Source organism: Trachypithecus francoisi, unplaced genomic scaffold (assembly GCF_009764315.1).
Source record: "Trachypithecus francoisi isolate TF-2019V2 unplaced genomic scaffold, Tfra_2.0 Lachesis_group7, whole genome shotgun sequence".
NCBI classification, from domain to species: Eukaryota; Metazoa; Chordata; class Mammalia; order Primates; family Cercopithecidae; genus Trachypithecus; species Trachypithecus francoisi.
The window spans coordinates 78,269,795-78,289,630 of NW_022681472.1; the positions used below are offsets into that span (position 1 = coordinate 78,269,795).

Below are 19,836 nucleotides of genomic sequence, written 5' to 3' on the forward strand. Positions count from 1 at the left end.
GGTGCAGTGGCTCACACCTATAACTTTGGGAGGCCGAGGCAGGTGGATCACTTGAGGTCAGAAGTTCGAGACCAGTCTGGCCAACATGGTGAAAACTACTCTCTGCTAAAAATACAAAGATTAACTGGGCGTGGTAGCATGTGCCTGTAATCCCAGCTACTTGGGAGTCTGAGGCATGAGAACTGCTTGAATCCTGGGGGCGGAAGTTGCAGTGAGCTGAGATTGTACCACTGCACCCCAGCCTGAGTGACAGCAAGACTTCATCTCAAACAAACAAACAAAAAACTCAATATAAGCAAAATATGAAAGTGAAAATAAGAAAAAAGATGTACTTTTTAGAGTTTAATGAACTTAAGTCTCATTATTAAACATATTTGCATTTATAGCACTAAAGTTATACTGGTCATAAATATAAGTAAGAGAAAATAAGTAACTACTAAAGTAGCTATACATTCTGGTAAATGTTAAGAGCTGTTTTTAAGAGTACAGACAGCTCTTCATATATTTTCCCCTTTGGTTCCCAGAAGATTAAGTAGACTTAAAAAAACTTGGTAGGATTATATGATATTCATGAAAAAGCCAAGGCTAACAAACTGGCTAAGGATTAATTACTCATTAAGCCACATGTTCTGAAGCAACACTTAGAACATCCAAAGGCTGCACTCAAATTGAAAGAATTTTAAGAGTAATTTTGGGAAGGCATTATTATATTTAAAGAAAAGAATAAAAATTTGTCCTCATTTGAGTTGTTCACTAACAACCATCACTTGACAAGACCATGATACAAAACTCAAGAATCTCCAAATTTTTACTACACCAAGACTTATTATTAATAAACAGCAATATATTTTGTCAAAATTTGAGTGACATTAAATTCTTACCTCTTTATCAGGTAGGCTAAAAAGGAATTCTCTGTCAAAGCGACCAGGCCTTCGTAAAGCAGGGTCTATAGAATCTAGTCTGTTGGTAGCACCAATGACCACAATTTCCCCTCTGCTGTCCAATCCATCCATAAGAGCTAGCAGGGTGGAAACAATAGAACTAAATTTTAAAAATAAGAGAGAAGAGATTAATACTATGAACACAGTCTATATCATTCAGTAATATTTCTTCTTTTGGTCAGATTTAATGTATTACATGTGAATAAATTTTCTCAGGGCACTTCACTATTTCCAATGGATTAAAAAAATCTATAAAATAACATACCAAATGGCACATAGAAATTGAAATCAATGGAAAAAGATGGTCGTTAGACCCCCACAAATGAATCCTAGAAGATATTTCATAAAGCATAATTTCACAAAGGAACTTAAGAGTTCCCAAACAATATACAACATCAAAAAGAAAAAAAAGGCAAGGCATGGTGGCTCACGCCTGTAACCCCAGAACTTGGGGGCTGAGGTGGAAAGAGTGCTTGAGGCCAGGAGTTTGAGACCAGCCTCGGCAACATAGGGAAACCCCGTCTCTATTAAAAAAATAAAAATAAAAAAAATAAAGCCAGCATGGTGACATGACCGGGGCCTGTAGTCCTACTACTGGGGAAGCTGAGGTTGTACGTAGTGAGCCAAGATTGCACCACTGCACTCCAGCCTAGGCGACAGACAGAGCAAGACCTTGTCTCAAAAAAATAAAAAAGAAAAGAAAAGAAAAAAAAGGCAAGGCATGGTGGCTCACGCCTGTAACCCCAGAACTTGGGGGCTGAGGTGGAAAGAGTGCTTGAGGCCAGGAGTTTGAGACCAGCCTCGGCAACATAGGGAAACCCCGTCTCTATTAAAAAAATAAAAATAAAAAAAATAAAGCCAGCATGGTGACATGACCGGGGCCTGTAGTCCTACTACTGGGGAAGCTGAGGTTGTACGTAGTGAGCCAAGATTGCACCACTGCACTCCAGCCTAGGCGACAGACAGAGCAAGACCTTGTCTCAAAAAAATAAAAAAGAAAAGAAAAAGAAAAAAAGTGCTGGTAGCACCAGGCAGGACACACAGTATCTAAAAATAATAAAATTTCCATTGTATATACATGATCAAAGAACACCAAAATAAAATAGAATATACATAAAGCATAACAGAATTTTCATTAATTTTAAACTTTTTATTATAAAGACAGAATAGTAATTTCCATCATTAAGCTTCAACAATTATCAGTATGCCTTTTTTGTCTTCACCTGACCACTTTTAAAAAGAAAAATAAAACCTCAGACACACAGTTCAATTCATAAATATTTCATGTAAGTACTTCACGTATGTATTTCTAAGAGATAAGGACTTACAACAAACCCAACAATGTCATCATCCTAAGTCAATGACTAATTCCTTAATATCTAATACCCAATTTTTCCCGATTGTCTCAAAATACCTGTTTACATTTGATTTAGTTAATCAAAATGTAACCACACACTACACTTGATTATTTGTCACTCAATTCCTTGACAGTTCCTACTGTGCCTCTTACATTTTTTTCCTTCCATGCCATTTATTTGTTGAAGAAACTGGGTCATTTGGCTTGTAGAATTTCCTTCCCACATTCCGGACTGGGCTGACTGCTTCCTGATAGGGTCATTTAAGTTGTCCCTCTATCTTTCATAATTCCTGGAAACTGGTAGCTAGATCTAGAAGCTTTTTGTTTTTTTTGAGACAGAGTCTCGCTTTGTCACCCAGGCTGGAGTGCAGTGGCATGATCTCAGCTCACTGCAAGCTCCGCCCCCTGGGTTCACGCCATTCTCCTGCCTCAGCCTCCCGAGTAGCTGGGACTACAGGTGCCTGCCACCACACCTGGATAATTTTTTTGTATTTTTTTTTTTTTTAGTAGAGACGAGGTTTCACCGTGTTAGCCAGGATGGTCTCAATCTTCTGACCTTGTGATCCGCCTGCCTAGGCCTCCCAAAGTGCTGGGATTACAGGCGTGAGCCACCGCACCTGGCCTAGATCTAGAAGCTTAATGGATGCTGGCTAAACCATTTGGGATGACGTATTTCACAGGAAGATACCATGTAATTCCTATTATATCCCCACAGGAGGCACCTAATACCAGCTTCCCATTTAAGGTCAATCAGTGGGTTGAGTTTCGGTCAGGTGTTATCAGCTTGTTCCACCCATTATAAATATCCCCATCAACCTTCTTTTTTTATCTTACTGCTTGAGTGGCCATTGATAATTATTGTTTAGATAAAGGTTTCCCAAATTAGCACTACTGACATTTTGGGCCAGATAATTATTTGTTGTGGAGAACTGTCCCGTTAGTGAAGGATGTTTAACAGCATGTCTGGCCTTCATCTACCATATGCTAAGTAGCTGTCCTCACCAGTTGTGACAACCAAAACTGTCTCTAGATACCTGTCCCTGAGGGGAGGGGGATGGCAGCATCCCTGGTCAAAAAACAACAGGTCTAGATCCACTATTTCATAAGAGGCTACAAAATGGTGATTTTCTAATTCAATCATTTCTTTTGCATTTATTACCTGTGATTTTCCTATATAAAGAACTACACTACTTCATCAACTGCTGAACTGCCCTCAATCATGGCCTGTATAGGACAGGAAGAAATGTCTGATTCTTTCCTTCTTTTCAATTTTCAGAGTAATAAATAATAACTCAGCAACTTTAGGTGACCAGTTGAATTTAAAAAACTTATTACAAATTGATGATTTTTAAGATCTTGGTGTGTTCCCTGCCAGCAGTGGCGAGGGTGGTGGTGATGGGGAGAAGGCTCATTCTGTATTTTCTGGTTCTCGTGGCTATCTCCTCCCCTCACCTCCTTGCCCTGTCATGCCCTGCTCCAAAGAGACACCTGTCATTTCCCCCCACAAGTGGGTCTGGCCTGCGGAGGAGGGTGGGGTGGGGCATGCAGCTCCACCCTGCCTGGTTCCAGACTCAACCTGGGAGCTGGGAGTCCACACAGGCCAAGGGCTATGACCTATACAGTGCATATGAATATACAATACTGCCCATGGAGGAAGCTATCAGACATTCAGATAGCTCCTCCTTCTGGGTGTTATGGAAGAGTAGCTCTACATTTTGGCTGGGGTGCATAACACTTAGGAGCTGGGTGTCTTAGATGAAGGTTATAGAAGAAACATTATCAAAGAAAAGTTTGAAGTCAAAATTTCAAGGTGATCGAATTGCACAGCTTGTTTATGAATGCATTTTTTATCCAGCAATAGAACTCCAAGTTTTGAACAACAATGCTGAAAAGGGTTCAGGAAGTTTTGGTTGCACTGGAAAGAAAATTTATGCTAAGAACAGAAATTAAGAAATACCTTTTTCTTACAAATAAGATGTTTTCGTGTTTTTTTTTTTTTTTTTTTTTAAAAACAACAACAACAACAACAACAAAAAACTGATGGTGGCTGGGCATGGTGCCTCATGCCTGTAATCCCAGCACTTTGGGAGCCCGAGGTGGAAGGATCACTTGAGCTCAGGAGTTTGAGACCAGCCTGGGCAACAGAGTAAGACTTCATCTTTACTTAAAAAAACCCCCAAGAAACCAAGCTGGGTGGGGTAGTGCGTGCCTGTAGTTCCAGCTACTGAGAAGTTGAGGTGGGAAGATTGCTTGAGCCCAGGAGATCAAAGCTGCAGTGAGTTGTGATCGTGCTACTGCATTCCAGCCTGGGTAAGAGTAAGATCCTGTCTCAAAAAACAAAAACAAGGCCTTGTGCGGTGGGTCACGCCTGTAATCCCAGCACTTTGGGAGGCCAAGGCAGGTAGATCTCTTGAGCCCAGGAGTTCAAGACCAGCTTGGCCAACATGGCAAAACCCTGTCTCTACTAAAAGTACAAAAATTAGCCAGGAGTGGTGGCACATGCCTGTAATCCCAGCTACTGGGGAGGCTGAGACACGAGAATCGCTTGAACCTGGGAGGTGGAGGTTGCAGTGAGCCAAGATCATGTCACTGCACTCCAGCCTGGGTGACAGAGTGTTGTTGTCACAAAAAGACAACAACAACAAACCAAACCAAAACCAACAACAAAAAACTAACAACACACAAAAAACCGATGTTTTTTAGATATTTGATATATTTCTATCTACTGCAGTCATTATTTTTGATGCTCAAATTGTTTAATCTTCGGCCAATGAGAGATCCCTCAAAACTGGCTCCTATGTCATTCTGGTACGATTCCAGTAATTCTTTTTTTATTGCTTTCAGGCATTACAAAGTCTTTCAGACTTGTCTTGATCATTTCTGCTTCAGTGTTACAATCCGCCATCTCTCCTGAGTCCTAATATTTAGAGAACACACTCAGGGATGGACATTAATTGCTACTGGATTGTGATTGCTTCTAGGCCTTTTTAAAGTGTCCAGAGTTAGGGTTTTTTTTTTCTTTAAAAAACAAAAAAACTTTGTCACAAGTTTCTATTGATATTTGCAATTCAAAGTAAAGACTATAAGGGTTTTAGGTAGAGTGGGTGGCTCACGCCTATAATCCCAGTACTTTGGAAGGCTGAGGCGGGTGGATCACCTGAGATCAGGAGCTCGAGGCCCAGTTCAAGACCAGCCTGGCCAACATGGTGAAACCCTGTCTACTAAAAATATGAAAAATCAGCCAAGTATGCTGGTGCATGCCTGTAATCCCAGCTACTAGGGAGGCTGAGGCAGGAGAATCACTTTAACTCGGGAGGCACAGGTTGCAGTGAGCCGAGACTGTGCTACTGCACTCCAGCCTGGGCGACAGAGAGAGACTTCATCTCAAAACAACAAACAAAAAAAAACAATTTAGGGTAATTTGACTTCTTCATTTCACATTTGTATCTTCTTTCTCTTAGGTTGAAATATTATTACCTAATGACACTCACATAATTACTTATTTGCATTATTCTACAGTATTAGTACTAAAATTAAGGTACAGAATACAGTTTAATCATCTTCAACATGCAATGTGCTAAATTCTAAAAAAGCTTAATTTAACATACATTTTTACTGTCAGAACTTTTAAGTTTTTAGTTAAAATAACTTGAATACTAAATTTCTCTTAAAAATGCAGCTATATTTGGTCAGGCACGGTGGCTCACGCCTGTAATCCCAGCACTTTGGGAGGCAGAGGTGGGTGGATCACCCAAGGTCAGGAGTTCAGGACCAGCCTGGCTAATATGGCGAAACCCAGTCTCTGCTAAAAATACAAAGAACAGGCCGGGTGGGGTGGCTCACATATGTGATCCCAGCACTCTGGGAGGTGCAGGCGGGCTGATCACCTGAGGTCAGGAGTTTGAGACCTGGCGAACATGGTGAAACCTCATCTCTACTAAAATACAAAAATTTAGCCGGGCATGCTGGGGCACACCTGTAGCCCCAACTACTTGGGAGACTGAGGCAGAATTGCTGGAACCTGGGAGGTGGGGGTTGCAGTGAGCTGAGATCATACTACTGCATTCCAGCCTGGGCAATAGAGCGAGACTCTGTCTCAAAAAAAAAAGAAAAGAAAAATTGCAGCATAGTTTTGCTACAATTACTCTGTAATTTTTTTGCCAAAAGTCTTCCAATACCTTTAGAACTATCCCAAAACACAGTAAGTACTCAACTTACTTGATTATGAAGTGATGGAAGTATTGTTAAATATGTTTCTTCCTGTTAGCACAATGAATACAGTGTGACTGATAATGAAATATGTCACATATAAAAAATTTATCTGATTACTAATAGGACATGCAGAGACAAAACTACTTTACCATGGTACTTAACATATATTTTAATTTAGTCACAGCAACAAACAAAATTGTTTATCATCAAGTTCAAAAGGCCCTTAGAATATAGCAAATCTTGTTAGATGTTAGAAAAGCCAAAACCTACCTATCAATCACACACTATATCTTATTCATCTTCTACATTATCTACAATATAAAACAATACTACTAGCATATATAAAGACAAGCAAACATTTCCTTTTGGATATTCCAAATTAATTAAGCAATTACACGTCGTTCATGAAACCATTTAAAAAGAAGTTCTAAAAAACTGAAATGAATTGGGACTAAAAGCAATTTAGATTCAGGTTGGGACAGTAGCACTAGTAAAAGTGTTCCCTTGGATAAGCAACTAATCATCGGGGTTGAGGGTTCAATTTAGCCATCTTTAAAATGAGGAGATTGGTCTAGTATTAGAATCCTAAACTAGTAGTAATGCCCTAAGTTAGATTTTGTTTAGCGCAGGCAATGTCTTAAAAGCATCCAAATTAGCTGGCAAAATTTAAGATACTTAATTTGAACATAAAATCTGAGAGAACAAAATCGATTTTTCAAGCCTGGGTAAGCTTCTGCACATCAGTAACAGGTCAGACATAAAAGCAACTGGATATGCTCCTGTGATAGGACATTCAGTCACATTCCCCACCATAGCCCTACTCTTACTACTGGCTTAACATCACTGACCTGCAGACATTTGTTTCTATCATGAGTTAAATCTTCTATAACCAGGCCGGGCGCGGTGGCTCAAGCCTGTAATCCCAGCACTTTGGGAGGCCGAGATCGGCGGATCACGAGGTCAGGAGATCGAGACCATCCTGGCTAACAAGGTGAAACCCCGTCTCTACTAAAAAATACAAAAAACTAGCCGGACGAGGTGGTAGGGCGCCTGTAGTCCCAGCTACTCGGGAGGCTGAGGCAGGAGAATGGCGTAAACCCGGGAGGCGGAGCTTGCAGTGAGCTGAGATCCGGCCACTGCACTCCAGCCTGGTGACAGAGCGAGACTCCATCTCAAAAAAAAAAAAAAAAAATCTTCTATAACCAAGATTTTTAAACCATGCTTTACAATGCGCTGACACTCGGAGCAGGTTTATTTTATTTTTTTGAGAGGTAGTCTCACTCTGTCACCCAGGCTGGAGTGCAGTGGTGTAATCTCAGCTCACTACAACCTCCACCTCCCATGTTCAAGTGATTCTCCTAATTTTCCCGCCTCAGCCTTCCAAGGAGCTGGGATTAGAGGTGTGCACCACCACACCTGGCTAATTTTTTTTTTTTTTTTCCCAGTAGAGACAGGGTTTCACCATGTTGGCCAGGCTGGTCTCAAACTCTTGACCTCAAGTGATCCGCCTACCTTGGCCTCCCAAAGTGCCAGGATTACAGGTATGAGCCACTGCACCTGTCCACATTTTTTATTTTTGTACTATATACTAGGGTTCTACTACCAAAGAAAGGAACTATTAGCTTATAAAGTTTCTTTTACCATTTAACATTCTATCTCTCACACATCAATACCACTCAGGAAACAGGAAGAAATGTTGAAGTGCCATCAAGCAAGTTTTACCTGTGAATCTGATCTTGCCTGCTTGACCGTACTGGAGCCAGACCATCGATTTCATCAAAAAAAATAATTGATGGGCGCATCTGATAGGCCTAGAAAGCAGACTGAGTGGTCATTTGTTAGCATAAACAGCCTCAAACACGTAGACTTAATATAAACCATTTTAATCAATTTTCATTCAAACATGCTTACCAGAATTTATAAAGCTGAATATACATTATTTCAATCAGCTTTTCTTCAAACTTGCTTACCAGAATTTATTTATAATTTTTCTTTTTTTAATAGATGGAGTCTCACACTGTCACCCAGGCTGGAGTGCAGTGGCGTGATCCTAGCTCACTGCAACCTTTGCCTCCTGGGTTCAAGTGATTCTCTTGCCTCAGCCTCAATTTATTTATAATTTATAACTATTTATAATTTATAAATTTAAATGTAAGTTCCAATAACTAGGTTTTAAGAATTCAAACTAAATTATAATGACATATGGTTTAATTTTCAATTGCATTTTCGACTAGAAGTCTTCAAAAGACATACTCCACTGGTTATATACCTTAGATTTCATATAGCTATCATTCCTGGACACACAAAAATATCTATTGAAGACTACCTATGGAAATAAGACAAAGAATAGAAGACTGACATAGTCTTCCTCCATGTCAGGATGGGAAAACATTTTTTAGCAAGATGCCACAGTTTTTATCCATTTCCATAAACATAAAATTAAAAAAGAACCTCAGGAGAGTTCCAAAAAGAGATTTAAAAGCATTTGCAGCAATATGCCTCAGTAGATCAGAATGTATTATCTCACAATGTGCTGTCAATACAATCCGGGATATGAAAATGAAAGCCGCCCCAGGGCAGAACTAGTCTCCAATTCCCATACTGAGCCATAATTCACTACTACTATCTCTAAATATGAGATTACCACTCTCTTCCTAGGCATGAGACCTAAGACTCCAAAGAACTAAGATCCAATTATTTCTTTCCCTTCTTACTATAAAACTGTTCACTGTAGGTCAGTGTCATCTCGACATATACAAGAAAATAATCTAGAAAGATTACATACTTAGTCTAATTCTTCTGGGTTTATTTAGAACACTGATTAAATGTAAGAGTTATCTAATCCTCACACATATCTGCCTAGATTACCGAACTATCCATATATATAAAATTTTAATATCATACCTGATCAAATAGCAATCGTAGCTGTCTTTCAGATTCTCCTACCCATTTACTTAGACAATCAGCACCTTTCCTCATGAAAAACGCTACTCTTTTATCCCCTTGACTGCACTCATTGGCAAGTGCTCTGGCAACCAGAGTCTTTCCAGTTCCAGGTGGCCCATAAAACAAACAACCTCTGTAAAACAATACGTTAACATTTTAGTATTACATTTAAAAAGCAGACTTTTAAAACAAAAATTAGAAACCAATTTCATGATTCATTTAATTAGAAAATTAAAATGTGAAGACAACTGAATTATTGTACAGTTTCATGCCACAAAGCACAACTTAAAACCTGGGAGTTAATACTGATACTGTAAAATTAATATTGAAACTGTAAATAAAACTCTATTTGAAACATTTTAACAATTCATTCATCATGTTCATCATATTATCTCACCTTGCATATGGAATCACATATCACAATCATGTAATTCAATTTGTATGGGGGTTGCAAGGAAGAAATGTGAAAGAAAATTCAAGAAATTTCTTTTAATTTACTAAATTACTTTAACTAGGCACGTACAACATTTCCTGTAAGAAGTAAATGTTATTTAATATTAATAACTTTCCGTGTTATTTTTAGAGATGGGGTCTCACTGTCAGCTAGGCTGGAGTGCAGTGGCATAATCCTAGCTCACTGCAACCTCAAACTCCTGAGCTAAAGCAATCTTCCTGTTTTAGTGTCCCAAGTCACTGGAATCACAGGTGTGAGCCACCATGCCTAGTACTTTCTAATTTTTTTTTTTTTTTTGGAGACAGTCTTGCTGCATTGCCCAGGCTGGAGTGCAGTGGTGCCACCTCGGCGCACTGCAACCTCTGCATCCCGGGTTCAAGCAATTCTCCTGCCTCAGTCTCCCAAATAGCTGGGACAACAGGCGCCCGCCACCATGCCCAGCTAATTTTTTGGGTATTTTTAGTAAAGACGAGGTTTCCACATGTTGGCCAGGCTGGTCTTGAACTCCCGAACTCGTAATCCACCCACCTCGGCCTCCCAAAGTGCTGGAATTACAGGCGTAAGCCACTGTGCCTGGCCACTTTCTAATTTTTTAAATTACAAAATTTAATTTAAAACCTACCAATGTTTACCTGTGATTGACATATGGTACATTACTTATTTATTTATTTACTTTTTTTTTTGGAGATGGTGTCTCACTCTGTCACCCAGGCTGGAGTGTAGTGGCGTAATCTCAGCTCACTGCAACTTCCGCCTCCCATGTTCAAGCAATTCTGCCTCAGCCTCCCAAGTAGCTGGGACTACAGGCACACGGCGCCAGGCCCGGCTAATTTTTTGTATTTTAGTAGAGACGGGGTTTCACCATGTTGCCCAGGCTGGTCTCCAACTCCTGAGCTCAGGCAATCCACCTGCCTTGGCCTCCCAAAGTGCTAGGATAAAGGCATGAGTCACCGTGCCCGGCCCGGTATATTACTTTTATGATGGGGGAAGTTTATTAACTTTCAAAAGTTTATTAAATTATTGCTTCTATAAAGGTGATTCAGAGAGAAAAGTTGTATAATGGAAAAGGAAAAGGGGACTATCGCTTAAAAATGGGTTAATAAGGTATAAGAACTACAAGAGGCAACAGTAGCACAGATTTTCAGCTAAAATTAAAAATATAATTAAATTACCTTGGGGGTTGAATTTTAAATTTTTCAAAGACTTCTGGATAAAGTAATGGAAACACCACCATCTCTTTTAGAGCTGCTATATGATTAGACAGGCCACCAACACTATCAAATCGTACCTGGTAATGGAAGCGAACATTTACATTCTTAGATTTGGAGTCCAGATTAAAATGTCACCCCACACCTTAACTATACCTAACCCATACACAATGAATTAATAATACCTTAATTGTGACCTTAAGATTAACAAAAAACGTCTTTAAAGGTTAGAGTTTTGACTGAAAAGAAAAATCATCAGTTCCTTTTTTTAACTTTAAAACTAAAACAAAGCACATTATAGTTCAAGCATATGTTTCAAAACAGAATACTCACTGAAGAATCTAGTTGCATTGGATCAACATCAGCAAGGCTTGCTCCAATTTTCATTCGATCTTTATACATGCCTTTTAATTCATCTTTCCGAAAATTTAGTGGGAGGCACCTATTTAAAACCACACAAACCCATCAACTCATCCTCCTTCCCAAATTCCATGTTTGAATATAAACATTTAAGTTAAAAAAAAATCTAAATTTCAACTGGAGCAATCTTAAGATATGTATTTTAATTTTCTAATTTTCTGTAATAGGTCCAGAACTTAAGTGTTAGAAATATTTATATCTAAAGCTTTATTATGAAATTAAAGATATATAATCAAATAAAAATATCAAGATGACACAGGCACTGTAAAGTGATTCACGGTGGTGAAATCAGATTGTACCAACTTACATTGTAATGGAGGTGTCTAACATAGACAGGGTATTTACCATTTGCCAGACAGTTTTAGTTTTAGGTGCTTTACATGGATTAAGTCAATAAATCCTCACAACAGTCTTATGAGAAAGGTATTATTATTTTTCCCATTTTAAAACAAAACCAAGGCATAGAAAGATTAACTGATTTGTCCAAGATCACCCAACTAGTAAATGGCAGGGCCAGGAATCAAACACAAGTGGTCTGTCTCTAGACCTATAACAACTCTGCTATAATACCTCTCAGAAAAAATATTCACAGTCTATCAGCATTTGGATCCAACACCAATCCTCTCAAGCAAGTTCCCTAACTACTTCCTTTTTTGTTATATTGTTTTGTCTTTTGCGTTTTTTCTGAGACGGAGTCTCACTCTGTCACCCAGGCTGCAGTGCAATGGCGTGATCTCGGCTCACTGCAATCTCTGCCTCCTGGGTTCAAGCAATTCTCCTGCTTCAGCATCCTGAGGAGCTGGGATTACAGGTGCGTACCACCAACATCCGGCTAATTTTTGTATTTTTAGTAGAGATGGGGTTTCACCATGTTGGACAGGCTGGAAGTTCCCTAACTACTTTCAAAAATATTCAAAGATAGTTATGACCAGGTGTGGTGGCTCACGCCTGTAATCCCAGCCGAGTCACTTGAGGTCAGGAGTTCAAGACCAGCCTCACTTCTACTCTAGTCTGAGTGACAGAGTGAGAACCTGTCTCTATTACAAAAAAAAAAAAAAAATCCAAGCACCTAAGCACTGCATTTTCATTTACTCAACCACATCTTTAAAATGTAAATAATCCTTCCTCTATCTCCCTTAAGCAATTATTGGGAAAATCAAATAAGTTGGTTAGTATATGTGAACTTATACTACAAGGAGTTATGAAATGAGTAAAGCCTTCCATTTTCCTTAAGAGTTCCTCAGAACTTATCATTATTCTAAGAAAAAATATACATGAAATGAAAAAGAAAAAGTTATTTCCGTAAGTCACTGTTTGACCAGAATGACTGTGGGCCATATATAATGATTTGGCAAGCAGGCCAGGCATGGTGGCTCACAGCTGTAATTCCAAAGCTTTGGGAGGCTGAGGCAGGTGGATAACTTGAGGCCAGTAGTTCGAGACCAGCCTGGCCAACATGGCGAAACCCCACCTCTACTAAAATTACAAAAATGAGCCGAGTGTGGTGATGCACACCTGTAGTCCCAGCTACTCAGGAGGCTGAGGCAGGAGAGTCGTATGAACCCGGGAGGTGGTGGTTGCAGTGAGCCAAGATCGTGCCACTGTACTCCAGCCTGGGCAACAGAACCAGGCCCTGTCTCAAAAAAAAAATTTTGGCAAGAAATCAGTCATATGTTCTAACCTGTTATTCTGTTTCAATTGTAGGTAATTCTAACAAGACAGCATTCTAGTTTATACATTAACCTGTTGTGCAACTTTTTAATCAGCTAGTCTATACTTATACCCAAATTATTGTTTTCTTATCAATTTTTAAAAAATGTATCTGCTAGTTTAAAAAGGCATTGATATGGCACTTACCTATTGATAGCCCTATTACGACTCCTTTTCCTCCGCCTCTCAAAGTGCTGTTCATCCTCAGAGGAGGAAGATGAAGTCGAGTCACTACTGTGGATTGCATGCCTTCGCCTAAAGTAAAAAAGAAAATTGAAATCATGATAAGGGAGGGCAGGAAAAAGAAAAGGGATAAGAAAAGCATCAGAAATATCTAATGCTCTAAAAAGGTTTATCATAAAATTATTATATCTGCTGACCCACTGACATAAACTTTGTTGGCTGAATCTTTCAAAGGGAATAAAGACAAACAACTGAGAGGAAAGGAAAAAAGACTGAGGACTGTGGCAGAGCTGAGTATCAAATGTTCATGAAGACAGAAGGCAAGGTGACTTCTTAGTCTTGACACAAACCAGTTATTCTTGAAGTGAAAGGTGGTATAAAGAGGGTATTAGAATATTTGGGGCTAGGCATGTTGGCTCACACCTGTAATCCCAACACTTTTGGAGACCGAGTAGGAAGGATCACTTGACAGGAGTTTGAGAACAACGCAGCGGGACTTCGTCTCAACTAAAAATCATTTGAGCAACTTGGCAAGATTTGGTCTCTACTAAAAATCAAAAAATTTAGACAGGTATGGTTGTGCACATATGTTGTCCTAGATACTAAGGAGGCTGAGGTGGGTGATTTGCTTGAGCCTGGGAGGATGAGGCTGTAGTGAGCCATGATTGCACCACTGTACTGCAGCCTGCTGGGTGATAAAGTAAGCCCCTGCCTCTATTTAAAAAAAAAAAAAAAAAAAAGCATTTGGGACTGTAATTTGAAACTATTTTCAATATTACACTATACATAATATTCACATTTGGGAGGAAATTACCTACTTTAAAATATCAAATAACTTTTTTGAGACAAAGTCTCACTCTGTAGCCCAGGCTGGAGTGCAGTGGCGTGATCTCAGCTCACTGAACCTCTGCCTCCTGGGTCCCAGTTGAGCAATTCTCCTGCCTTAGCCTCCCAAGCAGCTGGGACCACAAGCACGTGCCACCATGCCCAGCTAACTTTTGTATCTTATTTATTTATTTATTTTTGGTAGAGATGGGGTTTCACCATGTTGGCCAGGCTAGTTTTGAACTCCTGACCTTGTGATCCGCCCACCTCAGCCTCCCAAAGTGTTGAGATTACAGGTGTGAGCCATCATGCCCGGCCTAAAATATCAAACAATTTTAAAAGAAGGACAAGAGATTTTATGTAAACAAAAGGGTATCAAGAAAGACGTTTTAAATGCTAGGAAACAGTGAAGAATAACATGGCCTTTTATCAACAGTATACCATCCACTGTAAATTCACAACTGTCACTTAACAGCTGCGTAAATGCGGATGAGTTACTCAACCCATAAGTTTTCTCACAAAAAAGAAAGACATACTATCAAATACTTAGGCTGGTTGGTAATACTAAATAAGAAGCCGGGTATTACAAATATACAAGAAAATTTTTAATCACTTCTACCTTTGAATGGTTGCCAAAGACTCACAGAAAAAACAAAAGAGTCTGGCTAGGAAGAACTTTAATGAACTTGCTCAGGGTCTAGAACTTTTCTGAGTCAGAGTGCAATGATAGTAAGTAGTTATTTCCAAAAATATAAAAGCATAGTAGTTCCAGAAACGTATATCCAAAAAACTCTGAAGTTATTCCATTATTCCCTTGCAGCAAATCATAACTGGACATACATAGTACAAGGCAATTTTTAGTTTATATTTTGTCCCACTTACTATGATTATTCATATGTTTTACTACAGAATTATTAATATATTTGACTACACAGTGCTGGCTTGGAGACCCTAGAGATGTTAATGTTGCCATACTATATATGTTGTGTGTTATCTGTAAATCCAGCCAAAAAGTCTGAATTCTGAAACACAAATGGTTTTCCAAGCGTTTTGGATAAGGGGTTATGGAAACACAGAAATAAATGAGAAAATAATCTTTCATCCATCCATCTACCCACATACACCCAGGACCATCTTTGTGATTAGCCTGAAACTAAAATTATTATATCCAGTACAAGTCTGCAATTTTATATGAAAAACTAATTTATTACCATGAATATTAGACTTTAATGTAGTCACATAATTTTATGTGTAGTCACAGAATTCAGACTAACCTCCCGATTAATAAAAAAGACTAACATTAACTGACTGCTTTCTGTACTGTGTGCTTGATGTAGTATTTAATCTTAATTAAAATTGTGGAAAAGTGGATTATTAGTAGGCTCAAGTTACAGTTAGGGCCAGTGTGGCTTCCAGGTTAAATAATTTACTCAAAATATCAGAATTAGTCATTGATGTTGTCAGAATTCAAACCTATATGTTTATTTAAAATATCTGCATTCTATACATTACTATACTGATATTTCCAGTTTTTTATTTCACAACCAATAAAGTTAAAAGCAAACAATAACACAACCTGTGGACCAACGTGAAATTTCTGACGTTTGATTTGCAAAATGGAGATTATTTTTAAACATCAAAGTACAGTTATAACAGCAAATACATACAGCACTTAATGTATGGTAGACACTACTTTAAATGCTTTACATGTATTAACTCATCTAATTCTCACAATACTGAAACAGGTTCTACTATCCTCACTTTACAGATTAAAAAAAACTGAAACAGGCTAGGCGCAGTGGCTCACACCTGTAATCCCAGCACTTTGGGAGGCCGAGGCGGGTGGATCACATGAGGTCGGGAGTTCAAGACCAGCTTGACCAACATGGAGAAACCCCGTCTCTACTAAAAATACAAACAATTAGCCAGGCATGGTGGTGCATGCTTGCAATCCCACCTACTCGAGAGGCTGAGGCAGGAGAATCACTTAAACCCGGGAGGCGGAGGTTGCGGTGAGCTGAGATCGCGCCATTGCATTCCAGCCTGGGCAAAAAGAGTGAAACTCCATCTCAAAAAAAAAAAAAAAAAAAAAAACCAACCAACCAAACAAAAATCAACAACAACAAAAAACTGAAACAGAGTTAAGTAACTTGCCAAAGGCCACTAATAACTAGTAGAGCTGAGCTCCAAGCCTAGACAGTCCTAGTCATGGGTCCAGGTTCTTAGCAATTAATTAGTCTATACTGTAGAAAGGTCATTACTTCAGTTTAAAAACACTGTCAACACTATTCCACAAGGTAGAGAAAGAGGGAATCCTCCCCAAATCATTCTATGAAGCCAGTATCACCCTAATACCAAAACTAGGAAAGGACATAACCAAAAAAGAAAACTACAGACCAACATCCCTGTGAACATAGATGCTAAAATCCTTAACAAAATACTAGCTAATCAAATCCAACAACATATCAAAAAGATAATCTTCTATGATCAAGGGGGTTTCATACCAGGGATGCAGGGATGGTTTAACATACTCAAGTCAATAAATGTGATACACCACTTAAACAGAATTAAAAACAAAAATCACATGATCTCAATAGATGCAGAAAAAGCATTCAACAAAATCCAGCATCCCTTTATGATTAAAGCTCTCTGCAAAGTCAGCATACAAAGAACATACTTCGATGTAATAAAAGTCATCTATGACAAATCCACAGGAAACATAATACTGAATGGGGAAAGGTTAAAAGCATTCCCTCTGAGAACTGGAACTAGACAAGGATGCCCACTCTCACCACTTCTATTCAACACAGTACTGGAAGTCCTAGCCACAGCAATCAGACAATAGAAAAAAATAAAAGGGCATCCAAGTCAGTAAAAAGTTAGTCAAACTGTCTGTTTGCTGATTATATGATTGTACACCTAGAAAACCCTAAAGACTCCTGCAAAAAACTCCTAGAACTGACAAAAGAATCCAGCAGAGTTTCAGGATACAAAATTAATGTACACAAATCAGTAGTAGCTCTACTATATACCAGCAGCGGCCAAGCTAAGAGTGAAATAAGAACTCAACCCTTTTTACAATAGCTGAAAATAAAATAAAATACTTAGGAATATACCTAACCAAAGAGGCAAAAGACCTCTACAAGGAAAACTACAAAACACTGCTGAAAGAAATCACAGATGACACAAACAAATGGAAGCACATCCCATGCTCATGGACGGGTAGAATCAATATTGTGAAAACGACCATACTGCCAAAAGCAACAAATTCAACATAACTCCCATCAAAATACCAGCTATCATTCTTCACAGAACTAGAAAAAACAATCCTAAAATTCATATGGAAGCAAAAAAGAGTCCGCATAGCCAAAGCAAGTCTAAGCAAAAAGAACAAATCTGGAAGCCTTACATTACCTGATTTCAAACTACGCTATAAGGCCATAATCACCAAAACAGCACAGTACTGGTATAAAAATAGGCACATAGACAAATGGAACAGAATAGAGAACTCACAAATAAAATCAAATACTTACAGTCAACTGATCTTCAACAAAGCAAACAGAAACATAAAGTGGGGAAAGGACACCCTATTCATCAGATAGTGCTGGGATAATTGGCAAGCCACATGTAGGATAATGAAACTGGTTCCTCATCTCTCACCTTATACAAAAATCAACTCAAGATGGATCAAGGACTTAAATCTGAGACCTGAAACTATATAAAAATTCTAGAAGATAACATCAAGAAAACCCATCTAGGTATTGGCTTAGGCAAGGGTTTCATGACCAAGAACCCAAAAGCAAAAACAATTAAAGCAAAGATAAACAGGTGGGACTTAATTAAACTAAAGAGCTTTTGAACAGCAAAAGGAAGAATCAGCAGAGTAAAATGGCAACGCACAGTATGGGAGAAAATCTTCATAATCTATACAGCTGGCAAAAGACTAATATCTAGAATCTACAACAAACTCAAACAAATTAGCAAGAAAAAAACAATTCCATCAAAAAGTGGGCTATGGACATGAACAGAAAATTCTTAAAAGAAGATACATAAATGGCCAACAAACATATGAAAAAATGCTCAGCATCACTAATGATCAGGGAAATGCAAATCAAAACCACAATGCGATACCACCTTACCCCCGCAAAAATGGCTATAATCAAAAAATCAAAAAATAATAGATGTTGGTGTGTATACAGTGACCACTTCTACACTGCTGGTAGGAAAGTAAACTAGTACAACCACTATGGAAAACAGTGTGGAGATTCCTTAAAGAATTAAAAGTAGAACTACCATTTGATCCAGCAATCCCACTACTGGGTACCTACCCAGAGGAAAAGAAGTCATTATTCGAAAAAGATACTTCCACACGCATGTTTATAGCGTACAACTCACAATTGCAAAAATGTGGAACCAACCCAAATCCCCATCAATCAACAAGTGGATAAAGAAGTTGTGGTATATATACACAATAGAATACTACTCAGCCATAAAAAGGAATGAATTAATGGCATTCGCAGCTACTAGGATGGGATTGGAGACTATTACTCTAAGTGAAGTAACTCAGGAATGGAAAATCGAACATATGTTCCATGTGTTCTCACTAATAAGTGGGAGCTAAGCTATGAAGATGCAAAGGCATAAGAATGACACAATGAACTGTGGGGACTCACGGGGAAAGAGTGGGAAGGGAGTGAGGGATAAAAGACAACAAATTGGATTCAATGTATACTGCTTCGGTGATGGGTACACCAAAATCTCACAAATCACTACTGAAGAACTTACTCATGTAAGCAAATACCACCTGTTCCCCAAAAACCCACGGAAATAAAAAATTAAAAAAAAAAAAAAAAAAAGGAAAAGGGGCTGAGACAAGTCAGTATAATCTATTTTCATAGGAAAATGTGTCCTAAATCTGAAAAACAAAAACCAAAAATAAAATAAATAAAAAATAAAAAACGTTTTAAACACACATATCGGCCCACATGTGCTCATCCCCCAATCTCCATTTTACTACACCCACAGACACTGGACCAGCACTTTGAATCTAACCAAGAACTTCAACTTCTTGCCAGTTCTAATTCTTCGACAAAAGATGAAGAATATACTGAAATACTAGTGATGCAATTGTGCTATTACGTTACCTTATTCAAAGGTAACATTACCTTTAAAAATAATTAGCCAGGCGTGATGGCACAGGCCTGTAATCCCAGCTACTCGGGAGGCTGCGGCAGGATAATCACTTGAAAACAGGCGATAGGCCGGGCGCGGTGGCTCAAGCCTGTAATCCCAGCACTTTGGGAGGCCGAGAAGGGCGGATCACGAGGTCAGGAGATCGAGATCATCCTGGCGAACACGGTGAAACCCCGTCTCTACTAAAAAATACAAAAAACTAGCCGGGTGAGGTGGCAGGCGCCTGTAGTCCCAGCCACTCGGGAGGCTGAGGCAGGAGAACGGCGTGAACCTGGGAGGCGGAGCTTGCAGTGAGCTGAGATCGGGCCACTGCACTCCAGCCTGGGGGCAGAGCGAGACTCTGTCTCAAAAAAAAAAAAAAGAAAACAGGAGACAGCAGTTGCAGTG

The 19,836-nt window shown here is 39.0% G+C and overlaps 1 protein-coding gene across 2 annotated transcripts in view; it reads right to left on the bottom strand.

Moving 5' to 3' along the window:
• The window catches only part of ATAD2 (ATPase family AAA domain containing 2), a 104,263-nt gene that overhangs the window by 33,578 nt on the left and 50,849 nt on the right, over positions 1-19,836 (bottom strand). For both annotated transcript variants that reach the window (XM_033202398.1, XM_033202397.1), the window contains 6 exons: positions 13,396-13,503; positions 11,452-11,560; positions 11,083-11,198; positions 9,415-9,589; positions 8,233-8,321; positions 882-1,041 (listed from right to left, as the gene is read on the bottom strand). In XM_033202398.1, the coding sequence (XP_033058289.1) occupies positions 882-1,041; positions 8,233-8,321; positions 9,415-9,589; positions 11,083-11,198; positions 11,452-11,560; positions 13,396-13,503 (757 nt within the window). The remainder of the gene's footprint in view (positions 1-881; positions 1,042-8,232; positions 8,322-9,414; positions 9,590-11,082; positions 11,199-11,451; positions 11,561-13,395; positions 13,504-19,836) is intronic.